Below are 26110 nucleotides of genomic sequence, written 5' to 3'. Positions count from 1 at the left end.
TCGTCAAGCCCCGACACAGTACACACACTCCTTGGGTCATCTCCCCTTTCTGTGGGTGGCAGTACCAATAGTCCAGGTGGGTCACTTCTCCACTTCGGACCACCGTGATGAGTACCTAAGGGACCCTGCAACAGCCCGGCAAGTCACTGACCACCGGGGGAACAAGGTTTAGCTGGCCCATTAAACTAGCTGGCCCATAAAACAGGTGTGCCACCATACCTGTGTGCCCAACAGACACTGGCGTCACAACAAATTACCATCACTGAGCCTGGCTGTATCTCGGCCAACCACCATAGAACTGGCGTCACACCTAACCATCTGGCAAGTGACCGGTCGTTCCTCCACACCGGGGGTGTACACCACAGTTGCATCTAATACCCCATTTTTCCTGAGTGTCCTGAGTGACTGATGTGGGGTAAATATATAGCTGGATAAAACATTCTATGGTAAAAACAGGTGATCACCAAGGGTTTCAGGAGCCACTGTGTCCACTGTACTGATGTGTTCTTAGAGAATGGATCAGTATACTCTATCTGATAGGGTTTTCTGAGTTAAAAAGATCTATTTTTATATACCCTATAAGGGCTTTCTGATTTAGCTGATGCAGAGATGAGATATGGAGAGTACTTTCATGTTTGAAGGATCCCACACATCAATGGATGGCCCACTGATTTCAGTCAGTACCATGTAATTCCTTTTACTTCCTGTGGTGGCACTGCAGAGAAGTTCCACTGTAGTTTAACCCCAGTTTACAGGCAATCACTAGGGATCCCAGCAGCGGGGTTACCTTATTTCAAGTTGGCCCTTTTAACGTAAGAGGTTTGTTCAAAGTGCACAACTCAGAGGCATAGTCAAGGGTTCAGCGCAGGGTGGGGGTTCCTCCAAGGCCTGAGTGTGAGTAGCAACATATACACCTGCGTAGGTGCACCCTCTACCAGGGCACTGCAGACCGTATAAGTGATGACAACACAGTTCATGGCGTCTTCTATGATTGGAGTTGATCCCTTTCTTTTCCCTCTGGCCCAGGCCACCATTAAGAATTTACCTTTTCCGGCCTATAGCCAAAATCCATGGATATAGTTGTCAAGAGGGAAGTTTTCACAGTGTAATCCCCCTTTCCCACCCCCTATTCATGTGCACAGTAGTTTGGCCCAGGGCCACCAACCCCTTTGCCTCTTGACAATATCTTGGTGTTCAGTAACAACTGGGGGAAAATTTACAGTGCCATCTCTAAGGTTCTCGTTGTTGCCCATAGCAACCAATCACAGGTCAGCTTTCATTTTACCAGAGCAATATATAAAATGAAAGCTGAGCTGTGATTGGTTGTTATGGGCAACAAAGAGACTGTGGGAGATTTATCAAACATGGTGTAAAGTGAAACTGGCGCAGTTGCCCCTAGCAACCAATCAGATCCCACCTTTCATTCCTCACAGATTTTTTGGAAAATGAAATGTGGAATCTGATTTGTTGCTAGGGGCAACTGAGCCAGTTTCACTTTACACCATGTCTGATAAATCTCCCCTTTGACTATAAAAGAGTGCTATGAATCTCCCCCTGCGCTCCTTACCGACTTCATGTGATTTTGCTTTGAAAGCCTCTTTATATAACGGAGTGGAAGCTGCTTGGGGCAGTTCTTGTTCTAAGAGACACAGATGTTTATCTATAGCAAACAATCATGGAGCGGTGTTATCTTACTATGGAAAAAAGTTACATTTTATGTAACCTGATGGGGTTATAGCAGGTGATATTGTTTTAGCAGGTGATATTGTCTCACTCCTATAGGGGGTAGCCACTCAGTCAGTAGGGGCAGTTTATCATTGAGATATTACATAGTTAATAAGGTTGAAATCAAGTGCAACCTACAGTATAATCCTACTGTGTTGATCAGCTGTCTCAGAAGGGAGGAGGGGGAGACAGAGAGTTCAGCTCACTCATAGATATTTGTGTTTTCGAAACTCATCTAACCTATCAATGATAGATTTCCCAACGTGTTTCCTCATAAATATCACAATTCATCGAGGGGAAAAAACAATATTTGCAGAAACAGTCAGTGATTTTTTTTTTTGCCTTTCCTGTCTCATTTGGTGGACGAAATACAAATTACATGTAACAAGGATGCTAATGACACATGAGATTACAGCTAAACTTTTTTTTTGCACCACAGGTCGAGCCCCTAACAGAAATCCATAACACCTACTGATGTGTGTATTGGTCCAAAGAAATTAATGGGACCGTATTCTGTCCGCACTTGCAGGTAGACCCACCGGCTGTAAGCAGCCATATTCCCTCCAATTAAGCCCCATCTACGTTGTCTCAAAAATGGTGCAGGTGGCAGAAAAGTTAAAGAAAATCTAACTGCGGGTTAGACGACTCTAACCTTCCATTAGGTCCTGGTAGAGCACACGGCTTTAAGGATGAAGGTAGATACTTTACCTTGATCATCATTTTTGGTTAAGTTTGTAGTTTAATCCATATGCTAATGAGGTGGTTTGGTGCACTACGGGAGGACTACCACCCTCAGTGCACCGATCTGTCCTCACTGCCCGGCCTCACAGCCCCTTCTAATGAATATCGGGGTGTCACTACATTGGTGAGGGGGGTGGCCAACGTGTATCAGGGCACTGAGGGTGGTAGTCCCGCCCCCAGTGCGCCAAACGACCTCATTAACATAAGGATTAAACTGCAAACTTAACAAAAAACCGGGAGCAAACTGAAGTTTATATGACAAGTATAGGTCAGTATGTCCCAAATAGTGTTCTTTCTACCAAGTCAAGCTGAGAACCCTATGACACTATATGAATAGAGCACAGTCCTTACTTTTCCTTATAGATGGATTTATGGGCATTTATGGGCTGATGTGCATTGTGTGAGCTGTATGAGACCTATGAGGCCATCTGGGCAGCACCTGTCTCCCTGAACCACAATGAAAACAAACAAATTTGCCTGGAAGACAGTAGTTTGTTGAGTTCCCCTTTCAATGGGTTTTCCCCACGTAACAAAAACATAACTGTTTTCTAGAAGACGACCGGGCGCATGTATTTAAAGTGTGGATGTGACGTGCGCTTTCCGTCAGTAAAAATGGAGCAACAGCTCATCTTGCATGAGCTCAATGCATCAGCCCTTTTAGGGGTAAAAGTTAGGTTTTTTTTGTTTTTTTTCAAGAAAAGTTACATCAATGTATACAAATAGGCAGGAACTGATGTACCCTTTAATACTAGTAGGAGATGCCCTTCAGGGTGCCTATCACACATGCCCAGTGCAGGCTGACATGCCACCTAAAGTGTCTGCCAGTGACCCTCCCCCCCCCCCCCCCGCCCCCCTGAATGCTTACTACACGTGACTCCTTTGAGAACGGCCGCCATGAGAAGTATCTGGGCCCCATACAAATAATCAAAATCCCTTAACTCTATTATGTCGCCCATCCTCCATCTTGCACCCTATTTGCACCATTTCTGGCACGGGGGGTTCAGGGGACTTGCCAGATTCTGGGCGGCACACATTTGGCACACAGTTGTTTTAACAGTAAGGGCCCTATTACACAGAAAGATTATCGTGCAAAAACATTGTTATGGCGATTATAGTGTAAAGATTTGCTATAACGATCGGTCGCTACCATTTTAAAAGTGAACGATTCTGTTATTACTTTCACTGATTACTGTGATAAACGTTCATTTCTGCGCTGATATACGGTCACCATCTGTTCCTCTGCACAACCTACACAGCATGTTTTCTTTGCGAACGATTTATTAGATGAGAGACCATAGTTAAATTACCAACAATGATTTTACAACGCGTTTAAAAACAACAATTAACAACTTTTTGTTCGCCATTTGATTACATGGGCAGATAATCGCTCATTTTCTGTCCTTTTTTGATCATTTTTATTATAATTTTTTTATTATTACTATATTTTATTGTATTTTATTATTGACTATTATGCGTATTATGGTGAATGGAAGGGAATAACTACAAATGGCCGGCCCCCATAGCAAACTTTTTATTTGCCGCTCCCCCCCCCCTTCCCAACTGACCACTAAGCCGTCAAGTGGGCTTGAAGGGCCATTTGGAGATCCTGGGAAGCCACCAGGTGCTGCAAATGATGACGGCTTAGGGGGCCCAGTGTATTGCAGGAGCAGGCCACAGGGCCCCCTGATGTTGTGGCTGCTACAGTGTTAGTTACGTCCCTGGGTGAATGATTTCAGGTAGTTCACAAAATCGCTAGTTTGCAATCGTTTATCGTTAATTAGGGAAAACAGAAAATTGCTTTGTCTAATAGGACCCTAAGTAAGCCCGACATATACTATACATATCAGGGGCGGACACAGAGTGCAAAGGCCCTTGTGCAAAAAATGATTTTGGGCCCTCATAACCTAATAGTTTCTCCACCTTTGTGCTTTAAAGGCACACACATATGCACAGATGGGATACATGTACTGTATGTGGCTACACAGATGGGATACTTGTACTGTATGTGGCTGCACAGGTGGGATACATGTACTGTATGTGGCTGCACACATGGGATACATGTACTGTATGTGGCTGCACAGATGGGATACATGTACTGTATGTGGCTGCACAGGTGGGATACATGTACTGTATGTGGCTGATTAGGGGGGAGATGAAAGAGAAAAACAACCATGCTGCAGGGGGGAGGGGGGCACAGATATTGGCAAAAAAAGGCATACACTTATAATCAAACATCAGCATCAGAGTGTGGGAAGCTCTGTGCTTTCTCTTACACAGTCCGCCCTCTATCTTCCAACTTCCAGCAGCCTGACAGACACACTTACAATAATCACTCACTGTCAGAGCTGCTGCTGCTGCTCCTCTTCACAGTTCTGTCCCTGGCAGCCATAACCCTGCAGGATCCCCCCAGCCCCTGTCATCACATCCTCTCTCTCCTCTCCTCCTCACACAAGGTATGCTGGACAGTGGAGTACAGGAAGGGGGTAGCAGCAGCGTGCAGGAGCAAAGAGGGAGAGAGAAGAACCAGCCCCGGACCACCGGACCGTACTTCCTGGGTGCTGATACCACCTGGGGGGCCCACTACAGACATATGCCATGCTGAGCTGACACTTTAGAGTCTATGCCGGATGGGCCCCTATATTGGCCTGGGCCCCTGTGCAGCTGAACAGGCTGCACAAGTGATATATCCGCCTCTGGTACATATGGAGACAGGCTTGGCATCCAGGAAAATTGATTAAAATCACCATTAGGGTGCGTTCACACATACAGGATCTTCAGCAGATTTGATGGCGCAGATTTAAAGCTGCAGATTTAGGCCATGTTCACTGCAGTACCGGCCAGATGATTTTCACTGCTGCTGAATTCGGATGCGGGTGCATCCGTGCGCAAACGCATCCAAATTCCCTGCTGCTAACAATGGAGCGTGCAGCTGAAGCCGCACGCTCCAATGTGTAAATTAACATTCTTTGCGGCTGCTGTTCAATGAATGGCGGCCGCAGAAAACAGACTTGCCAGTTTTTTGAGGCGCCCCTTGGGATCCTGGCCGGAGTGTAAATTCCGCAGTAATCCCAGCCGTCGTTGCAAATCATCAAGAACAGCCGCGATTATTACAAAACTTACTTAGTGTGAACATAGCCTAAATTTGAATCTACAACTTCAAATCTGAGCCATCAAATCTGCTGCAGATCCTGTGCGTGTGAACCCTTAGAGCCCTATTACACAGGACGAATATCGTGCAGAAAATCGTTATATCGCTAGAATTTAAACAATAAGTGTTTCGTGTAAAAGCATTTGTGTGTCATCGATCGTTCACTTAGATCTGACCCTCAAATCATCGTCAATCGTTCGCTAATTGTTTGCTGTAATTCCACATTTGTTCACTAATCGTTCAGTGTAATTCCAAATCGTTCCTTCATTTGCTGGGATCAGATGGAGTAAGGGTCCATTTAGACAGAAAGATTATCTGCCAAAGATTTGAAGCCAACGCCAGGAATGGATTTAAAAGAGAAGAAATCTCAGGCTTTCCTTTATTACCTGTTCTCTGTTTATAGTCTGTTCCTGGCTTTGGCTTCAAATCTTTGCCAGATAATCTTTCTGTGTAAATTGACTCTAAATGATCATAGTAACAATCACTGTAACAATCGTAACTAGCGACTATCGTACTGTGTAATATGGTAAACGATTTCAGGTTAGCGATACACAATCTCGTTTGCGATCGTGAAACGCTAATCGCTAAAAATCGCTTTGTCTAATAGGGCCCTTAGGAAGTGCCACCCAGCTTTCCTAGGAACTGACAATTTTTCAGTTTTATTCTATTTTACGGCAGCTTGCTCTCTAACCCTCTTGCTTCTTTCTCTTTTATTACAGCTCATATCCTCCTCCTCCACCGCGTTCTTCTTCTTCTTCTTCCCTTTTCTGCGGTGATCACCCCAATCCTCTCTGATCTCACAGAAAGTCCCTTGACTTTTCACCTTCTTGTACAATCTCTAGTGGTTGACAATTAGACGTGACTAAAAATGATGATCGGGGCGTGATCTGCAGGTTTATGCAACCTAGGCTGGGTTCGTACATAAACGTAAACGGTGCCAACTTTTCCAATATAGTTTTCCCCTGTGTTGGTTCCTCTCCCAGTTTTGGCTCCTGAACAAAGTGTTAGATGTGACCCCAGCCTTAGGTACAAAGTGCTGCATGTAGATGACGGTCTTTCTTCTGCCCTCATTGTTCCTCCTCTGCAGCCAGTCACCTCCTTCCACATTACAACACTCCCCTCGCTCTCACGTAGTGTCAAATTCCAAAGAAACTCTTATTTCCTGGAACGCCATCCCTGATTCAGCTTCTGCTAAATGAGCCGTCACTTCCATAAGATAGGAATGATGAAATATCTGTAGACATGCATTGCATCTACTCTACCAACATTTACCTTGCATTGCAGCAGCACTGACAGGTGTCAGTCAAGTGCTACCTGCTAAGGCTCTGCCAGGGCTAAGTGCCATTGGTTGCGGTTTACCAAGCTTGTGGGGACATGTAGTGTGATCTGAGGGAAAAGGTTAGGAGGAATCCAGCATGTGGGTGATGGTGCCCTATGAATAGGATGGTACTTTTAGAAAGATACATTAAATATCATCTTAGATCAGGCACGGGGAACCTGCGGCCCTCCAGCTGTTGCAAAACTACAATTCCCATCAGCAGCTTCACTTTGGCTGTCCAGGCATGATGGGAATTGTAGTTTTGCAACAGCTGGAGGGTTGAAGGTGTTATGTAGGCTACTGCATAAAGGCAACTTCATGGCTGCATATTCCTGTTCAATTTATTAAGAGCCTAATCATCATGACAGGCAAACCCACAGATAGTAACACCATTAAAGGGGCACTCCGGCAAAAAATCTTTTCCTTTCAAATCAACTATTTTCAGAAAGTTATATAGTTTTGTAATTAATTTATTTTTAAAAAATCTCCAGTCTTCCCATTCTTATCAGCTGCTGTATGTCCTGCAGGAAATGGTGTATTCTTTCCAGTCTGACACAGAGCTCTCTGCTGCCACCTCAGGTCAGGAACTGTCTAGATTAGTAGCAAATCCCCATAGAAAACCTCTCCTGCTCTGGACAGTTCCTGTCATGGACAGAGATGGCAGTAGAGAGCAGTGTGTCAGACTGGAAAGAAAACAACATTTCCTGCAGGACATACAGCAGCTGATAAGTATGGGAAGACTTTTTAAAAGTAAATAAATTACAAAACGATATAACTTTCTGACACCAGTTGATTTGAAAGAAAAAAGATTTTCGAAGGATAACCCCTTTAAAGGAGAAGTCCGACGTCACGGTCCTGGCTGATGGACTGCCCGCCCAGCCAGTCAGTGACTGAGGTAGGAACCCTGCTCCAGTCACTGGTTGGCTGAGCAGCCAGTCCATCAGCCAGAATGGCTTTTTGACGTAATCACAACTCGGGAGAAATTGCCTTCCGGCGGGGATCCCGGTCATGCAGCGCATCATGGGCAAGGGGCGAGGTTAGCAATGCTTGTTTGTTATTTTCTCCCCTGTCACATTTTGGAAACAGCAGGACTTCCCCTTTAAATAACTACTATCTGAGTGCAGTTGGTTATAGGTAGGGGTGTCAGACAATTGCATGATAAGCACCTCAACAATATGTTGGTATCTGGACAGGGGCTTTAATGCAGCACTATTAAGTGTATGGATGCAATTGCATAAATAGCAACTACATAAAGTTTAGCTGTTGTTGTCACAACTAGAAGCCATGACAGGCAATTCCACAGATAACAACTCACTAAACCTTATTACCTGAGTGGGAAATTTTACAGATAGAAGTATGAGCCGCATGTTGGGTAATTGTACACATAGCAATTGCAAATCATAGTTGTATCTGGACAGCGTTGTGCCAGCTAAGCGCTCGCTCCACAGTTGTATAGATGGCAGCTCCATGATAAATTGGTACATGTAGAAATCCAAATCATCATTTTAGGCAATTCCGCAACCCTCAAAGCTAACATTTACATGTGAGAGGAGTGTTTCAGAAATAGGATCACTAAACATCAGGCAATTGCATAACCAATATTTCCCCTGTATAATGTGGGAATTTTTAGAGGGAATTTTTTTTAAAATCAGGAATGATAATAATAGTAATAATAATACTGGGGAAATACTACTTGTGCACTTTCCCTTACTGGCATATGGAGGGGTTGTCCTAGTGAGATTGCACATTAAAAGGGGTAAAGGGGTATTCCACTCAAACATAACTTTTGATATGTTATATGTTACTGCCCATGGGGAGACTAGCAATTCCTTTCATACTTGTTATTATCTATTCAGTTTCCTACCCCCAGTCCTGAGCTGCTGCTTTCTGGAATGATCTCCGCCTAGGACCTCCCATCTATTAGGCAGAGTGGGAAGCTGCTAGCAATGTGGTATATAGTAGACGGGATCAAAATACAAGCCAAGGTTTCTATTATTATTATTATTATTATTATTATTATTATTATTATTATTATTGTTGTTGTTGTTGTTGTTGTTATTATATAGAGGGTGATACATTTTGATATAATATTATTAACAATATTATGTGTTTGCTGTGATGTTTATCAATACTCACTACTATTATTAGTAAATACTGGAGAGCAACATTCCTTAAAGTGCACCTGTCCTTATAAAAAAAACTTTTCACATGAACATGTCGCCGATCACAAACAATTTGTTCGATGTTCGGAACGGTTATAACGATCATTTTTGAACATATTCGAACATGTGAACGTTTATCTGGCAATGTACGTAATTGCGCAATTTACACTTTGCACCTGATAATCTGTACGCTTGTGCGTAGACCGAAATGTACACTTCTACTGTACGTTCGTTATTTGTCCGTGAATATTTGGCAAACACAAACCAACCGCGATAATTTTTTTTTATGTTCGTCTTCGGGATCCGGACCGAACATCAGAACGTTCGCTCATCACTAGTCACAGAGACATGGCAAAAGCTTTGATCGGTCCGGGTCTGAGTGTTCCAACCCGTACTGACTGGGAGAGCAAGCCGGGAGAAGACGGCACTAAGCGCGGTCCTCTCCCTGCTCCATGTCACATGATGAGCCAGGCTCATAATGTAAGGGTGGTATTACACGGGCCGATAATCGGCCGAATCGGCCCTATCTGGCCGATTATCGTTCCGTGTAATAAAGACAACAATCAGCCGATGATCGTTGTCATTGGCTAATCGTTGATATAGGTTCTGAACTATAATCGTCGGGAGTCGGCCGCGCACCGCTACGTGTAATGACGATATGCAAAGAGGAATACCTACTGTACCTATCCAGGTTGCAGGGCTCCTTTTACTGTGAGCTTCTCACCGGGTCCCGCGTGCTCCAGCTTCACAGCGGCTTGTCTCTGTTGACAGGCCGCTCGGACAATCACAGGCTGGGACCGCCGCGGCCAGTGATTGGCTGAGTGTCCCGTCAGCGGAGACAAGCCGATGTGAAGCTGGAGCGCGCAAGACCCGGGGAGAAGCACACAGGAAGAGGAGCCCTGCAACCTGGATAGGTATGTGTACAGTTCGGTAACGATGTCCCTGCAGCCCTTGTTAAATGATTATCAGCCTGTGTAATAGGCCCAGCAAGATCGGCGCTCATTTAGAGGTATTATCAGGCCCCCATCGGCCTGTGTATTACCACCCTGTCTATGGAGCCCGCCTATTTTTATTTATTTTTTTACGCAGGGGGTAGAAAACGCTTTGCAGCGCGTCTTCTCCCGGCTTGTTCCCCTAATCAGTACAGGTGTGACCACACAGAACCGGACCCGAAAGGGTTTTTTTTTTTTTTTTTTTACAAGTAAAGGTAAACTTTAACCTTGGCTCTCCAGTTGTTGCAAAACTACAACTCTCGTCATGTCTGGACAGCCAAAGCTAAAGCTCCCAGAACATGATGGGAGTTGTAGTTTTGCAACCGCTGGAGAGCTGAGCTAGAGAGTCACAGGTTGGGGGACACTACTGTCGAGTCCTAGCTAGGGGTCCTAGGCTGGGCTTTGTGTTTCCAGGTCAGTTATATGCAGCATCATTTACAGGTGACTGTTTTGAGATGCGCACATGTAGCAGAGCTGAATTGGCTTTGTGTGTGTTTTTAAGTCTATCCGGGAGATAGACAATTGTTCTGCATGGGGGCAAGAAGCAATTGCTACAATTCCATGAAAGTTCTCGTGAAGCAGTATGAGAGGTATGGGGAAGTATAAACCACCGAATGGAGAAATCTACTGTATATGATTACATGACAGAGTTTAATCACAATGTGGGAGGGGGATGGGGGCAGTAGTTCTGCAGAGAAACTTTATGTGTGATGGGCTGTTAGGAAGTTTTATATTACAAGGCAATATAAGGCAAGTGATTTTTTCTTTCTGATTTTATATAAGGATGCCCCCCTTCTTCCTGGTTTCCTTTTTACTTAGGGGAGGAGCCCTTCAGGGAACAGGGCGAGAAAGCACCTGGGTGTGTTATATGAGTACGGGGAAGTCCCTATCTCATTGCTGTTTCCTACACAGACTGACAGTCTGAAGATTGCAAGAGAGGACACCGGGGGAGTGTGAGGTTAAGGGGAAGACTGGGGAAGAGGAGGGGAAGAAGGGGGGGTCAGCCACCTAGAGCGAAGACTTAAAGGGGATCAACCAAAAAAAACAGGGTGTCCTTGGGTCAGTGCAGTGCATAGAGGAGGAAACCTACTGTATGGAAAAGACTAGTAGGGGAGAGGTTAGAGGGTTTAAGGTGTTCCCGATGCTGTCAGTGCATTGAGGAAGGATGGGAAATAGCAGAGGGGGGTCACCCAAAGAGGAGCAGAAAGACAATCCAGAGGACAGAAGAGCAAAGTGATAGGACGGCGAATACAAGAGGCAAACTGGATGGATACAATGGATTCCAAGGTGGATATTACCCCAAATAAATAATAAAGGGGGAGGGAGAAGGTGGAGAACAGGGGAGGGGAACACTTGTATCAGACAGAGAGAAGAAAGTGAGACATTGTGTCGTACAGTACCTAGAGCTGAGTGCCCTGGAGATAAGAAGGTGCCACCCCTCTATGGAGTGACAACCCATGGACAACTACCCAAGCCATTCTGCAGAAGGCATGGACACCTCCACATCACCTCTGGACCTCAGCCTCAGGAGGAGCATAGAAATGTGGGATTCCATCCCAAAGAGTACTCAAGGGTTTTGGACAAGACCATTCAGGGGAATGGAGCCATTGAAGGAGGTGAAACTGGAAAATACAAAGCAACCAAGTGCCTTCAAGAAAGGGTCCTGTGAGGAACCTGGACTCTATAAGGACCAGACCTGTTTACCCCTGAGAAAGAGAAAATTTCTTCTATCACCCAAAGAGGAGACTACCACCGTGAAGCGTGCCAACGACTACGCAGAGTGGGAAAGACAGTACTACAGCCCCCCGTACATGCTGACTTTACCCCCATTGTCACCGTATTACCCAGGTGAGTATGTAAGAGGGAATGAAGACTTGTACATTTGGCTTTTAGTCATGTTCTACTCTTCACACATTTGCATATGACTGCTGAGAAACCTATAGCACTACTAGCACCGTGCACATGACAGACTCAGCTCTGCTACATGTAATGCTATAGGAATCCCAGCACATAGAGAATGCATTGTCCATCTGTCTGTAGTTGTTACTTCCCTGTAACAATCAGTTCTGAGGTCACTGTGCTTCGCTGATCCCATACATTGTTTGCCATGTAATAGGTCAGATCTTTTCTTATTTGGAAAGGTTATGAAATATTTGCATCTCTACATTGCATGAATGTGGATAGGGAGAAGTGCAAGTCCACATGTGGCAGATAATCTGCAGCAATGTCTTGCATCTGATTCTGCAGCATGGCGGTGGATTTCTGCAAACCTTAGATGAATGAACGTGCAAGAAATCTGCTGGGTGTGGATGGATCCTATCTGATATTATTGAACTAAAGCAGGGGTAGGGAACCCTGGCTCTCCAGCTGTCGCAAAACTACAACTCCCATCATGCCTCCCAGCTTTAGCTTTGGCTGTCCAGGCATGACGGGAGCTGTAGTTTTGCAACAGCTAGAGAGCCAAGGTTCCCTACCCCTAGACTGAAGGATTATAAATTGTGTCACCACCATCTATTTGTATTAGGGTATATATAATGCGCCCAAGCCTTTGCCCTACAGACCCATCAGCAGATATATGACCATTAGTTCTGCGGAAGGCATTTATATTGGGGACTTATTTATGTTATAGTATGTGTATAGTTAGTTAGTTTGTTTTTTGGCCTTAGTTCACGTTGTATTGTATTAGGGTCAGTTCACACTGAGGATTCAGCACAGTATCCCCCTCACCGATTCCGCCTGCCTCAGCACCTCAATGTAAGGTATAGGGTGCCTCCATTCTCCACAGCTCTCCGCTCAAAGAATTAACATGCCGAGGAGAGCGGAGGCGCCCTATACCTTACATTGAGGCACTGAGGCAGGCGGAATTCCGCTCGGAATTTCGGCGCTGATTCCTCAGTGTAAACTGAACCTTAGAACGGTCATTGGTTCAGATCCCTGCCAGTCTCTGGTGTTCTACCAGTTATGCGGTTTATATAGTAATCCATATATCATCATAAAAGACATTCAGGTTTCACATAAGGATGCAATATGGCCACATATTAGTGTCTCTAGGTTAAGACCTGGACCCCCCCAGCTTTAATAAAATTGCAGGAGGGCGTGCAGGTCTAGCCTTCATAATACAGCTATTAAAGTTACAACATCTAAGCCAAGCCATAGTCATCAGATTGAAGCTGCTGAAATCTGACTATTTTAGCAGGAACAGCTGATGTCTGAATTGTATGGACGTTGTGCGTTGAGCACATATGAGGAGAGACAATAGTTGGGAACGTTATCGAGACATCAGACCCTATAGAGCACTACCAGATGTATCTGGCGGCAACTAAGCCTGCTCCACCCTACCTGAATACATGCATGTTCCACCATGGTGAGTGTGCATGTGTATGTGGATCTGGAGAGACAGCTGTTGGCTGCAATGCTAGATCATCGCTGTCATTCATAAAGGCATGTCAAAAGTTTTGATCGGACAAGATCTGAGTGTTGTGACCCCCAATATTAATTCACTCGCTTTACTTTTTGACTCTGTTTTGCTGCAGGTAAAAGTCTCCATGGTAAGTTTATAGAGACAGATATCACAGCAAGTAAGGTAGTGAAGAGCTGATCTGAGCACTTCTCCCCGCTCTATCTAATCATGGATGGGTCTCTGGACACCGAGGGGGAGATTTATCAAACATGGAGTAAAGTAAAAACTGTCTCAGTTTCCCCTAGCAACCAATCAGATTCCACCTTTCATTTTCCAAAGAGTCTGTAAGAAATGAAAGGTGGAATCTGATTGGTTGCTAGGGGCAACTGAGCCAGTTTCACTTTACACCATGTTTGATAACTCTCCCCCATGGTGTAAAGTGAAACTGTCTCAGTTGCCCCTAGCAACCAATCAGATTCCATCTTTCATTTCTCACAGACTCTTTGGAAAATGAAAGGAGGAATCTGATTGGTTGCTAGGGGCAACTAAGCAAGTTTCACTTGATAAATCCCCCCCCCCCCCCAGTCTCCAATCGATCAAAATATTGTCCCGTCTCTAGGAAATAATAGCATCCATATCTCTAGAAGGTGTAGTCAAGAAGCTGAGTACATATGACCGAGGTCTGGACCCAACAGGGTCTTTATTAAAGGGGTTGTCCAGTGAAAATCTTTTTCTTTCAAATCAACTGATATCTGAAAACTATATAGATTTGTAATTTACTTCTATTGAAAAATCTCAAGTCGTTCCATACCTATAAGCTACTGTATGTCCTGCAGGAAATGTTTTATTTTCAGTCTGAGACAGTGCTCTCTGCTGACATCTCTGGCCGAAACAGGAAGTGTTCAGAGCAGGAGAGGGTTTCCCATAGGGATTCATAGAAAACCGAAACAGAGTTCCTGTCTCGTCCAGAGATGTCAGCAGAGAGACTGAAAATAAAACAACATATACTGCAGGACATACAGCAGCTAACAAGTATGGGAAGACTTGAGTTTTTTGTAATAGAAGTAAATTACAAATTTATATAACTTTCTGATATCAATTGACTAGAAAGAAAAAGATTTTCACTGGACAACCACTTTAAGTATCTTCTCTTAGGGCAGCTCATGAGTCTCTTCTATGACCAAAAGCTGAGAGCCAGGAGACTGCGTTACATGTTTGCCTATTGATCTGAATGGCTACACGTGCAGAGTAATGTGTCTGGGCTGGATTCAGCTGTAATACTGGATATTGGGTCACCCTAATTAGGTCACCTTGATGATGACTAAAGTGTCACTTGCCACCTGACATGTCATAAAGACGATCTTTCTAGAACAAGCCAAGAGAAGCACCCAGCTAAGCCCTTCTTTCCCCGTCTCTCTTTTCACCGCATAAGATGGGCTCCATAGACTTCTACAGAGCACAAGACAGAGAGAAGCACTCAGTTGAGCGCTTCTCCTGCCTCTTTTTAGCGATTGGTGTTTATTCAAGCAGATGCTTAATACTCAATACTTCTCTAGTCTCTACGATATTTAAAACGTTTTTGTTTTTTAAGTGGCAGGTGTGTATTTTTTGTACATGTTTTCCCCATGCAGCATACATTCTACCACATCTATGTATAGACCAGTTTATTGATTGACAGGTGCAATACAGAGACGGAGGGCGTGACCTAAACACCTTGTACCTGCCCATGGCGTGATGGCTGAACTTGTCAGTAAACATCTGAAGAATGCATTGTTTATAGTGAGTTGTCCTTAAAGGGGTTGTCCAGCGAAAATCTTTTTCTTTCGAATCAACTGGTGTCAGAAATTTATATAGATTTGTAATTTACTTCTATTTAAAAATCTCAAGTCTTCCCATACTTATTAGCTGCCGTATGTCCTGCAGGAAGTGTTGTTTTCTTTTCATTCAGACACAGTGCTCTCTGCTGACATCTCTGGCCGAGACAGGAACTGTCCAGAGCAGTAGCAAATCCCCATAGAAAAACTTCTCCTGCTCTGGACAGTTCCTGTCTCGGCCAAAGATGTCAGCAGAAAGCACTGTGTCTGAATGAAAATAAAACAACATTTCCTGCAGGACATACAGCAGCTGATAAGTACTGGAACACTTGAGATTATAAAATAGAAGTAAATGACAAATCTATATAACTCTCTGACACTAGTTGATTTAAAAGAAAAAGATTTTCGCTGGATAACCCCTTTAATTCTCCATTGTCATAAATGGGGGGAAATAGGTTTCCTTAACTTACAGTAGCTTAAGTTTTTCTCAATTTTCATTGTGATCGGGCTAGAATAATGCAGTTGGTTTAGAGCAACTATAACAGTGGGGTCACCCACAATACTAAAAACACAGATAATATCCACTGGGATGTAGATACTGGTATAGATACAGTTAAATCTAATGACAGAGCGGGGAGTCAAAGGCTCCCAGCCCTGCAATTCTCTGTCAACAAAAAAAGACCACCTGGTCTATACAGATTTTGTATATTGGCCACAGGCTAGGTGCCCCCATCATGATCACCCCAGTGCAATGGCATGTCACCTGTGCCAGGCCCCTGACTCTACAGGCCTCAGTCTCTCTGCACATCATGGTGTCGGTATACAGTAATTCTAAATCTTATTGTTTTCAGGAGAGACAATGGATCACATAGGTGGGCATTGTTATTGTGTTATGGGTATATAGAGGTATAACAAGGGTAAGTGTGTTAGGATAAGGGCGCTAGGATGTCCGTCAGCTGTTTGCCCCCCTACTCCTGATGGAATAACATGCTTGTGTTTATAGAAGATCGCTGTTGGCTGAGCATTCATTTGCTTGGCCTACAGAAAGGTTAGCGTACTGCCTCCTGCTATAATGCATTATCACAAGGGAGAACAGTGCCGCCCGCCATACAAGAGAAGGCTCTGACCCAGTTTAACCCATAACATAGTCGGCATGTCTGCAAGTGCCAGCCTGGAGCCCAGGGCAATCTATTACATCACATGACAGCTGAGACGCAATGGCATCCATGTGTCATGTATATTAATGAGCATAGCCAAGCTGGTTCTGGCTTAACATTGCCAAATCCTCTGGGTGTGCCGAAGGGCTGAGGATGGTTTATATAGTTCTTATAGGCTGATCTCAAGATCAAGGGCCAGGGGTGTATTTTATGTAACTTCTAGCATGACTGTAATATATTCCCATTACCTGGATGGTAGTTTGCAGTTTGTTACATGAAAAAAAATTCTGTGTTGCCACCTGGAAACTGTGAACATGTCGCCTGCTCATGACAGATCCAATTTTAGCATTCCTTTTTGTTCTATACCTTTAACTGCTTAAAGTGTACCTGTCTGTTTTTTTTTTGTTTTTTGTTTGTTTTTTTTTTTTGCAGAAATCAATAGTACAGGCGATTTTAAGAAACTTTGTAATTGGGTTTATTAGCTGAAAAATGCATTTTTATCATAAAAAAGCAGTTTGAAGCCCCCCCCCCCCCTGTCTTCATGGTTCTCTTATGGAGAGGGGAGGGGTGGAGAGAGATGAGGCACCAAAACAGGACAACAAAGAGTTAATTTACAGCTACATCACTGGGCTATCTTCTCTTAAATCAGCACTGACCACTCTGACCTCTGAATAGCGGCTTTCATGTAGCTCCCGCTGTGTAATGCTTTGTTTTTTGCTCTCTGCTGCCGACTAATCTCGCTCCTTCCTCCTCCCCCCTCCCCTCGCCATAGAACAGAAAGGGGCATGTCTGATGCAACAAGATGTGTTTTCTTGATAATGAGCAGTGGATGAGAGAGAGGAGGGAGGGGGGGCTGAGGATAAATGCAGATAATGGCATATTTGGCTAATAAACCCAATAACAAAGATTCTTAAAATCGCCTGGACTATAGATTTCTGCAAAAAAAATAAAAATAAAAAATACGACAGTGACTCTTTACCCTCTTTAGGACAGGAATACAGCATGAGATCTTCGTTCTGAAGAATTTAGGGATCTAACTTCATAGAATCCTATCTAACTGACCCACTTTAGATCCATCAAGATCCTTTGTTCATATTTGAACACAGCTTCTTAGTTCGCATGTAGGTATCATGCAAGGTCAAAGCCAATTTGCGTTTTTGCACTTTTGCTTTTTCCACTTTATGTTTAAAAGGCCATAGCACTTGCATTTTTTCACCGAGAGACCCACATGAGCCCTTATTTTTTGCGAAACCAATTGTACTTTGCAATGACAGGCATTATTTTTCCATAAAATATGCTGCGAATCCGGAAAAAAATCATTTGCGCTGTCAAATTGAAAAAAAAAAAACGGAATTTGTTTGGAATTTTGCATTTACGCGGTTCGCCCTGGGGTAAAACTGACTTGTTATGCATGTTCCTCAAGTCGTTACGATTACAACGATATGTACCATGTATAACTTTTCTTGTATCTGATGACACGTAAAAAATTCCAACCATTGTTAACAAATATACGTTCCTTAAAATCGCTCCATTCCCAGGCTTATAGCGCTTTTATCCTTTGGTCTATGGGGCTGTGTGGAGTGTCATTTTTTGCGCCATGATCTTTACTTTCAATCGGTACCTTGTTTGCGCATATGCGACTTTTTGATCACTTTTTATTACATTTTTTCTGGATTTGATGCGACCAAAAAGTAGCAATTTTGCACTTTGAAATTTTTTGGCGCTTACGCCGTTTACCGTGCCAGATCAGGAATGAATAATTTGATAGTTCGGGCGATTACGTGCGCGGCGATACTAATTATGTTTATTTATATTTATAAAATGGGAAAAAGGGGGGTGATTTGGACTTTTATTAGGGGATTTTTATTAATAAAAAAAAACATTTTTACTTTTTTTTTTTACATTAACTAGAAGTCCCCCTAGGGCACTTGTATATACACAGCACTGATTCATTAGATCGGTGATACATTGCACTGGCCTGCTGCAGGCCAGTGCAATGTATTACCGAGCCGGGATTAGCGTCATTGCGACGCTGAGGCCCGGGCTGGCCAGAAGAACGGATCTCCGGAGATCCGTCCCACTAGACACAGACACCAGGGTCGTGAGGTCTGAAGTACTTCAATGCAGCTGTCAGGTTTGCCAGCTGCATTGAAGTGCTTAGCCGGCGCGGCAACGGGACCCGCGCCGGCTAATAGAGGCGCTCCCCAGCCGGGAGCGGCGCTGTTCAGAGCGGGGTCCAGGCAGGACCCCTCTCTGAACTCCCCCCGCGGCACCATGACGTACCAGGTACGGAAGCTAAGGGAAATTCCACTCAAATATAACTTTTAATATGTTGTTGCCCATGGTAAGATTAACAATTTCTTCCATACTTGTTATTATCTATTCAGTCTCCTTCCCACAGTTCTGAGCTGCTACTTTCTGCTGAAGACAGAAAAATCTGTGTGAGCTTTTTTCTCTTTGTCTAACCCTCCTCCCCCCATTCTGAGATAGCTAATGTAAACAAGTCCCTGGCAGGCTTTATCTGCAACATTGTAGCTGCTTTGTAATGCTGGGAGGATTAATCACAATAAGTTCATTAGCAACTTGACCTCAGAACAAAACTCCTAGCGTTAAAATGTTAAAATGTTTCAGATAAAGCCTGCCAGGGACTTCTTTACATCAGCTGTCTCAGAAGGGAGGGGGGAGGAGGGGGAGACAGAGAGAAAAACGCACACAGATTTTTTTTTTTTGTCTTTTCTCTCTGTCCCCTCCCTCCTCCCCTTCCCTTCTGAGACAGCTGATGTAAAGTCCCTGACTGGCGTTATCTGCAACATTGTAGCCCCTTTGTAATGCTGGGAGGGTTATTCTGAGGTCGAGTTGCTGTGAATAATCCTCCCGGCATTATATAGAAGCTACAATGCTGCAGATAAAGCCTCCTAGGGACTTGTTTACATCAGTCATCTCAAAAGGAAGGAGGAGGAGGGAGAGACAGAGAGAAAAACTCACACACAGATTTTTGTGTTATCAGTGGAAAACAGCAGCTGAGAATTGGGGGTAGGAGACTGAATAGATAATAACAAGTCTGGAAGGAATTGTCTCACCAAGGGCAGCAACATATCAAAAGTTATGTTTGAGAGGAATACCCCTTTAAGACTCTGTAAGAGTTTGGACAGTGATTGTAAAGCAAGCTACCTCCAGTAGGTGCCGCTGTAGAGCAAGTTATTTTCTTTTGAGAAATAGAATACATTGCAATAGAGCAGAGGTCCTATAGGGCAAAAATGCTGATTTACAGCTAATACCCCAGAGCTGCACTTGGGAAGGCTTGTTGGTTGCGTCACCTTCCAAATCAGAGATTTATCGTAACACAAATACTGCAGCTTTCCGGCTCTGCTACATCTATAGCTGGAACAGTTTGGAGCTTCCCCAACAATGACTTGCCTTGAGCTGTTTCACTCGTTTCCTGTATTCGCGGTATGCAGTATCGGAATCCATATTGATTATTTTATCTTCTTGTGTTGAGCTGTTGCTACATGTCAATGTAATAATTAAACTGCTGTCTGGAATCCATACATTTCCCTTTGTGCCTATATCTCCCTATAGGAGAGGAGATGCTGACATGATGGATCTGAGCCAGAGAACTATAAGAAACTCCCTCATTCATTCTAAAATGTTGATTACATTTCAAAATTTATTAGAATTTTTTGGAAAATTAAATTTTTCTGGATTGTAAAAAGCCACATTCAATGAATAGTTACAGGGAACATCAGCTGGGGACTTCTCAGACAGATATGTTTTCCTTTGTCACGTGCTAAAAAAATAAGCATAAGAAAGTAAGTGTAATAATATATAGATTGGGGAATTGTTTTCCTCAATAGATCACATTAAAGGGGTATTCCGCTCAAACATAACTTTTCATATATTGCTGCCCATGGTGAGACTAACAACTCCCTCCATCCTTGTTATAAACTATTCAGTCTCCTTCCCCCAGTTCTGAGCTGCTACTTTCTGCTAAAAAAAAACAAAAAACCTGTGTGTGAGTTTTTCTCTCTCCCTGCCCAGAAATATTCTTGTGCCTGTGATATGGAGTTTCGGAAACCCCATTCATATGACTAGGATGTAGTTTGTCAGTGAGATCTGAAGTTGAATGTTATAAAATCTGGAACATGTGAACAATCCCTAAAGTGTACTTACCATACATATGACTTATATAGGGGTCTGTGGGGCAGAGGGATATCAGCTTCAGCCGCTGGTCCTTGTTGGTTTTTCAGGTAGTATATATAAAATAATAGATGGGAAGATAGAAAGTGGGAACGGTTATATTACCTTCAACTACCAGGAGGGAGGCCATTTTTTTTGTCATGCACTTTTGGCTCAAGTTAGAAATGAGTAAACCTGAAAATCATTTCGGACCATCAATGGGAACATCAGGTACGACTCAGCAGCAATACAGTATGAGGCTATGTTCACACTAAGTAAAATAACGGCCGTTGTATTCACCGGCCGGACTTTTGCGACCAAAACTACGGCCGTAGAATTACGATCGTACGGGCTAGTCGTGAAACTATGGCCGTTGTTTAATTTTGATTCCTAGCATGTTTATAAACGGGATGAAACAGGTCATTTACTTTAAATACTGCGCCCAGCCCGAGAAACCACTCAGAAATTTTTTTTACATCAAAATCAAGTTTAATTCGGCAGATATAAGTTTTACGTTCACGGCCGCATTGAAATCCATTGCCGTTTTTGCAGTATTACTGGCCGGAAATAATTGACATGTTCATTTTTCACGGGGGCCGTATAAACAACGGCCGTTATCTGATACGTAGTGTGAATTCAACGGCCGTAGTTACATTGCTTGAGATTGATTCACTGTATATATTAGGATACAACGGATAACGCTCTGCTACATTGCGTAATATGTCCTACAGGGTTTTTTTTTCATACTTGTAATATGTGTGATGCAACTTTTACAGTTTTCCCCCTAACAATATATGTCAGGATGCTGCTGTATAGATGCGGGAAGTGAGTTGTGATGTGATGGTGTCATCCACCTGCGGCGTCCCCATCGCCAGCACTTCCTGCTATAAACAATGATTGTAGGGATACCGATTCACGCTGAGAAGTTTATGTAATGTCAGGGTCCTTTCCCAGAATGCACTGGAAATACATTTCTCAACAGGATATGGATTCATTTTGGGAATTGTTTGCGCTGAGTAATGACATCAAAGCACTTTCGATTTCAATGGAATTTTAGCAGCCGTCTAGGTCATTGCTGTGAAACATCTAACTCTCAGGGTATTGCACAATGACAGCTCCCAGCGCAAGTCTGACACAGTGCTCTTTGCTGCCACCTCTGTTCAAGACACGATCTGTACAGATTAGTAGCAAGTCCTTATAGAAAACCTCTCCTGCTCTGGACAGTTCCTGTCTGTGTATGGCGGTGTTATCCAGTTACAGTATGGTGGTATTGGTCAGGTCTGGTATGGCAGTGTTATCCAGTCACAGTGTGGCGGTATTGGTCAGGTCTGGTGTGGCGGTGTTATCCAGTCACAGTATGGCGGTATTGGTCAGGTCTGATATGACAGTGTTATCCAGTCACAGTATGGCGGTATTGGTCAGGTCTGGTATGGCAGTGTTATCCAGTCACAGTGTGGCGGTATTGGTCAGGTCTGGTATGGCGGTGTTATCCAGTCACAGTGTGGCGGTATTGGTCAGGTCTGGTATGGCAGTGTTATCCAGTCACAGTGTGGCGGTATTGGTCAGGTCTGGTATGGCGGTGTTATCCAGTCACAGTGTGTCGGTATTGGTCAGGTCTGGTATGGCGGTGTTATCCAGTTACAGTATGGTGGTATTGGTCAGGTCTGGTGTGGCAGTGTTATCCAGTCACAGTATGGCGGTATTGGTCAGGTCTGGTGTGGCGGTGTTATCCAGTCACAGTGTGTCGGTATTGGTCAGGTCTGGTATGGCGGTGTTATCCAGTTACAGTATGGTGGTATTGGTCAGGTCTGGTATGGCGGTGTTATCCAGTCACAGTATGGTGGTATTGGTCAGGTCTGGTGTGGCAGTGTTATCCAGTCACAGTATGGCGGTATTGGTCAGGTCTGGTATGGAGATGTTATCCAGTCACAGTATGGTGGTATTAGTCAGGTCTGGAATGGCAGTGTGGAGTAGGGGGTCCTGTATACATGTACTGTATAGATGGAGTAGGGGGTCCTGTATACATGTACTGTATAGATGGAGTAGGGGGTCCTGTATATACATGTACTGTATAGATGGAGTAGGGGGTCCTGTATATACATGTACTGTAAAGATGGAGTAGGGGGTCCTGTTTATACATGTACTGTATAGATGGAGTAGGGGGTCCTGTATACATGTACTGTATAGATGGAGTAGGTTGCCCTGTATATACATTTACTGTATAGATGGAGTAGGGGGTCCTGTATATACATGTACTATATAGATGGAGTAGGGGGCCCTGTATATACATGTACTGTATAGATGGAGTAGGGGGCCCTGTATATACATGTACTGTATAGATGGAGTAGGGGGTCTACCACTTATTTCTGTGGATCTATTGTGAGGCATCTTCCCTAGCAACCATTGCTCCCTGTGAAAATGTAGTAATCCTATTGGTTGCTAAGGCTCCAACTGCCGTTTGCTCTGGGCAGCTGCAGCTAATTATGTGTGTGCAGTGTGGAGATTTTCCAATTCATCTCTATGGGGCGCCGCTCTTCCCCCTCCCCCTCCCCTCCTGTACATCTGGCGGGGACGGGACCTTCGCTAAAACCTTTCCGGGCACCCAATGTATCTGTGTGCCAAATTTGGGGTCAAACGGTTCAGGCGTTTGGAAGTCTATAGGGGACAGACAGACAGAAGGACAGACAGAAAGACTTTTATTTTTATGATATAGACTAGAAAATGTACCCGGCGCTGCCCGGGTATAAAGTGTCAGTGTGTTAATTAGATTTGTTCTAAGGTGCCCAGGAGGCCAAGCTAAAGGTATTGTTTCATCTGAGTTAATCAGTGGAATTAGTGTATACCTGTAGTGCATAGTTGGAGGGGTTCTGTATACCCACAATGTATAGTTTTTAGGGGTCTCGCATACCTATAGTGTATAGTTGGGGGGGGGGTTCCTGTATACCTGTAGTGTGTATTTTGGGGGGGCTGTATACCTGTAGTGTATAGTTGAGAGAGGTCCTGTATACCTGCAGTGTACAGTTGGTGAAGGTCCTGTATACCTGTACTGTATAGTTCGGGGGTCCTGTATACCTGTAGTATATAGTTGGTGCTGTATACCTGTAATGTATAGTTGGTGGAGGTCTTGTATACCTGTAGTTTATAGTTTGAGGGTCCTGGATACCTGTAGTGTATAATTGGTGGAGGTCTTGCATACCTGTAGTATATAGTTCGGGGGTCCTGTATACCTGTAGTAAATAGTTTGAGGGTCCTGTATAACTATAGTATAGAGTTGGTGGAGGTCCTGTATACCTGTAGTGTATAGTTTGGGGTCCTATATACCTGTAGTATATAGCTGGTGGAGTTCCTGTATACCTGTAGTATATTTGGGGTCCTGTATACTTGTAGTATAGAGTTGGTGAAGGTGCTGTATACCTGTATTATAGAGTTGGTGTAGGTCCTGTATACCTGTAGTGTATAGTTTTGAGGTCCTGTATACCTGTAGTGTATAGTTTGGGGTCCTATATACCTGTAGTATATAGTTGGTGGAGTTCCTGTATACCTGTAGTGTATAGTTTTGGGGTCCTGTATACCTGTAGTGTATAGTTTGGGGTCCTGTATACCTGTAGTATATAGTTGGTGGAGGTCCTGTATACCTGCAGTATATAGTTGGTGGAGGTCCTGTATACCTGTAGTATATAGTTTTGGGGTCCTGTATACCTGTAGTGTAAAGTTTGGGGTCCTGTATACCTGTAGTGTAAAGTTTGGGGTCCTGTATACCTGTAGTATATAGTTTTGAGGAGGTCCCGTGCACCTGTAGTGTATAGTTTTGGGGTCCTGTATACCTGTAGTGTCCTGTATACCTGCAGGGTTGTATTTACCCGTAGGGCAGTGTTATTCAGTCACAGTGTGTCGGTATTGGTCATGTCTGGTATGGCGGTGTTATCCAGTCACAGTATGGTGGTATTGGTCAGGTCTGGTGTAGCGGTGTTATCCAGTCACGGTATGGTGGTATTGGTCAGGTCTGGTATAGCGGTGTTATCCAGTCACAGTATGGCAGTATTGGTCAGGTCTGATATGATAGTGTTATCCAGTCACAGTATGGCGGTATTGGTCAGGTCTGGTGTGGCGGTGTTACCCAGTCAGTTTGCCGGTATTGGTCAGGTCTGGTATGGCAGTATTATCCAGTCACAGTATGGCGGTATTGGTCAGGTCTGGTATGACAGTGTTATCCAGCACAGTATGGCGGTATTGGTCAGGTCTGGTATGGCAGTGTTATCCAGTCACAGTATGGCGGTATTGGTCAGGTCTGGTATGACAGTGTTATTCAGCACAGTATAGCGGTATTGGTCAGGTCTGGTGTGGCGGTGTTATCCATTCACAGTATGGCGGTATTGGTCAGGTCTTATATGACAGTGTTATCCAGTCACAGTATGGCGGTATTGGTCAGGTCTGGTATGACAGTGTTATCCAGCACAGTATGGCGGTATTGGTCAGGTCTAGTGTGGCAGTGTTACCCAGTCACAGTTTGGTATACCTATTGTGCCCTGTGTATACATGTACTGTATGGATGGAGTAGGGGGCCCTGTATATACATGTACTGTATAGATGGAGTAGGGGGCCCTGTATATACATGTACTGTATAGATGGAGTAGGGGGTCCTGTATATATATGTACTGTATAGATGGAGTAGGGGGTCCTGGATACATGTACTGTATAGATGGAGTAGGGGGTCCTGTATATACATGTACTGTATAGATGGAGTAGGGGGCCCTGTATATACATGTACTGTATAGATGGAGTAGGGGGTCCTGGATACATGTACTGTATAGATGGAGTAGGGGGCCCTGTATATACATGTACTGTATAGATGGAGTAGGGGGCCCTGTATATACATGTACTGTATAGATGGAGTAGGGGGCCCTGTATATACATGTACTGTATAGATGGAGTAGGGGGTCCTGGATACATGTACTGTATAGATGGAGTAGGGGGCCCTGTATATATATGTACTGTATAGATGGAGTAGGGGGTCCTGTATATACATGTACTGTATAGATGGAGTAGGGGGCCCTGTATATACATGTACTGTATAGATGGAGTAGGGGGTCCTGTATACATGTACTGTATAGATGGAGTAGGGGGTCCTGTATATACATGTACTGTATAGATGGAGTAGGGGGCCCTGTATATACATGTACTGTATAGATGGAGTAGGGGGTCCTGTATACATGTACTGTATAGATGGAGTAGGGGGTCCTGTATATACATGTACTGTATAGATGGAGTAGGGGGCCCTGTATATACATGTACTGTATAGATGGAGTAGGGGGTCCTGTATATACATGTACTGTATAGATGGAGTAGGGGGTCCTGTATATACATGTACTGTATAGATGGAGTAGGGGGTCCTGTATACATGTACTGTATAGATGGAGTAGGGGGTCCTGTATATACATGTACTGTATAGATGGAGTAGGGGGCCCTGTATATACATG

General features: G+C 44.0%; 1 protein-coding gene across 1 annotated transcript in view; it reads left to right on the top strand.

Moving 5' to 3' along the window:
- The first annotated feature begins 11086 nt into the window (after positions 1-11086).
- BCL3 (BCL3 transcription coactivator) overlaps positions 11087-26110 on the top strand; it is a 61317-nt gene continuing 46293 nt past the window's right edge. The window contains exon 1 of the mRNA XM_069947337.1: positions 11087-11934. Coding sequence (XP_069803438.1) covers positions 11544-11934 — 391 coding nt within the window. The 5' untranslated portion in view covers positions 11087-11543. The remainder of the gene's footprint in view (positions 11935-26110) is intronic.

This window comes from Dendropsophus ebraccatus, chromosome 12 (assembly GCF_027789765.1).
Source record: "Dendropsophus ebraccatus isolate aDenEbr1 chromosome 12, aDenEbr1.pat, whole genome shotgun sequence".
In the NCBI taxonomy this organism is placed as follows: domain Eukaryota; kingdom Metazoa; phylum Chordata; class Amphibia; order Anura; family Hylidae; genus Dendropsophus; species Dendropsophus ebraccatus.
Note: the sequence above shows the minus strand (reverse complement) of the source record. Positions and strands in the feature narration are given on the sequence as shown.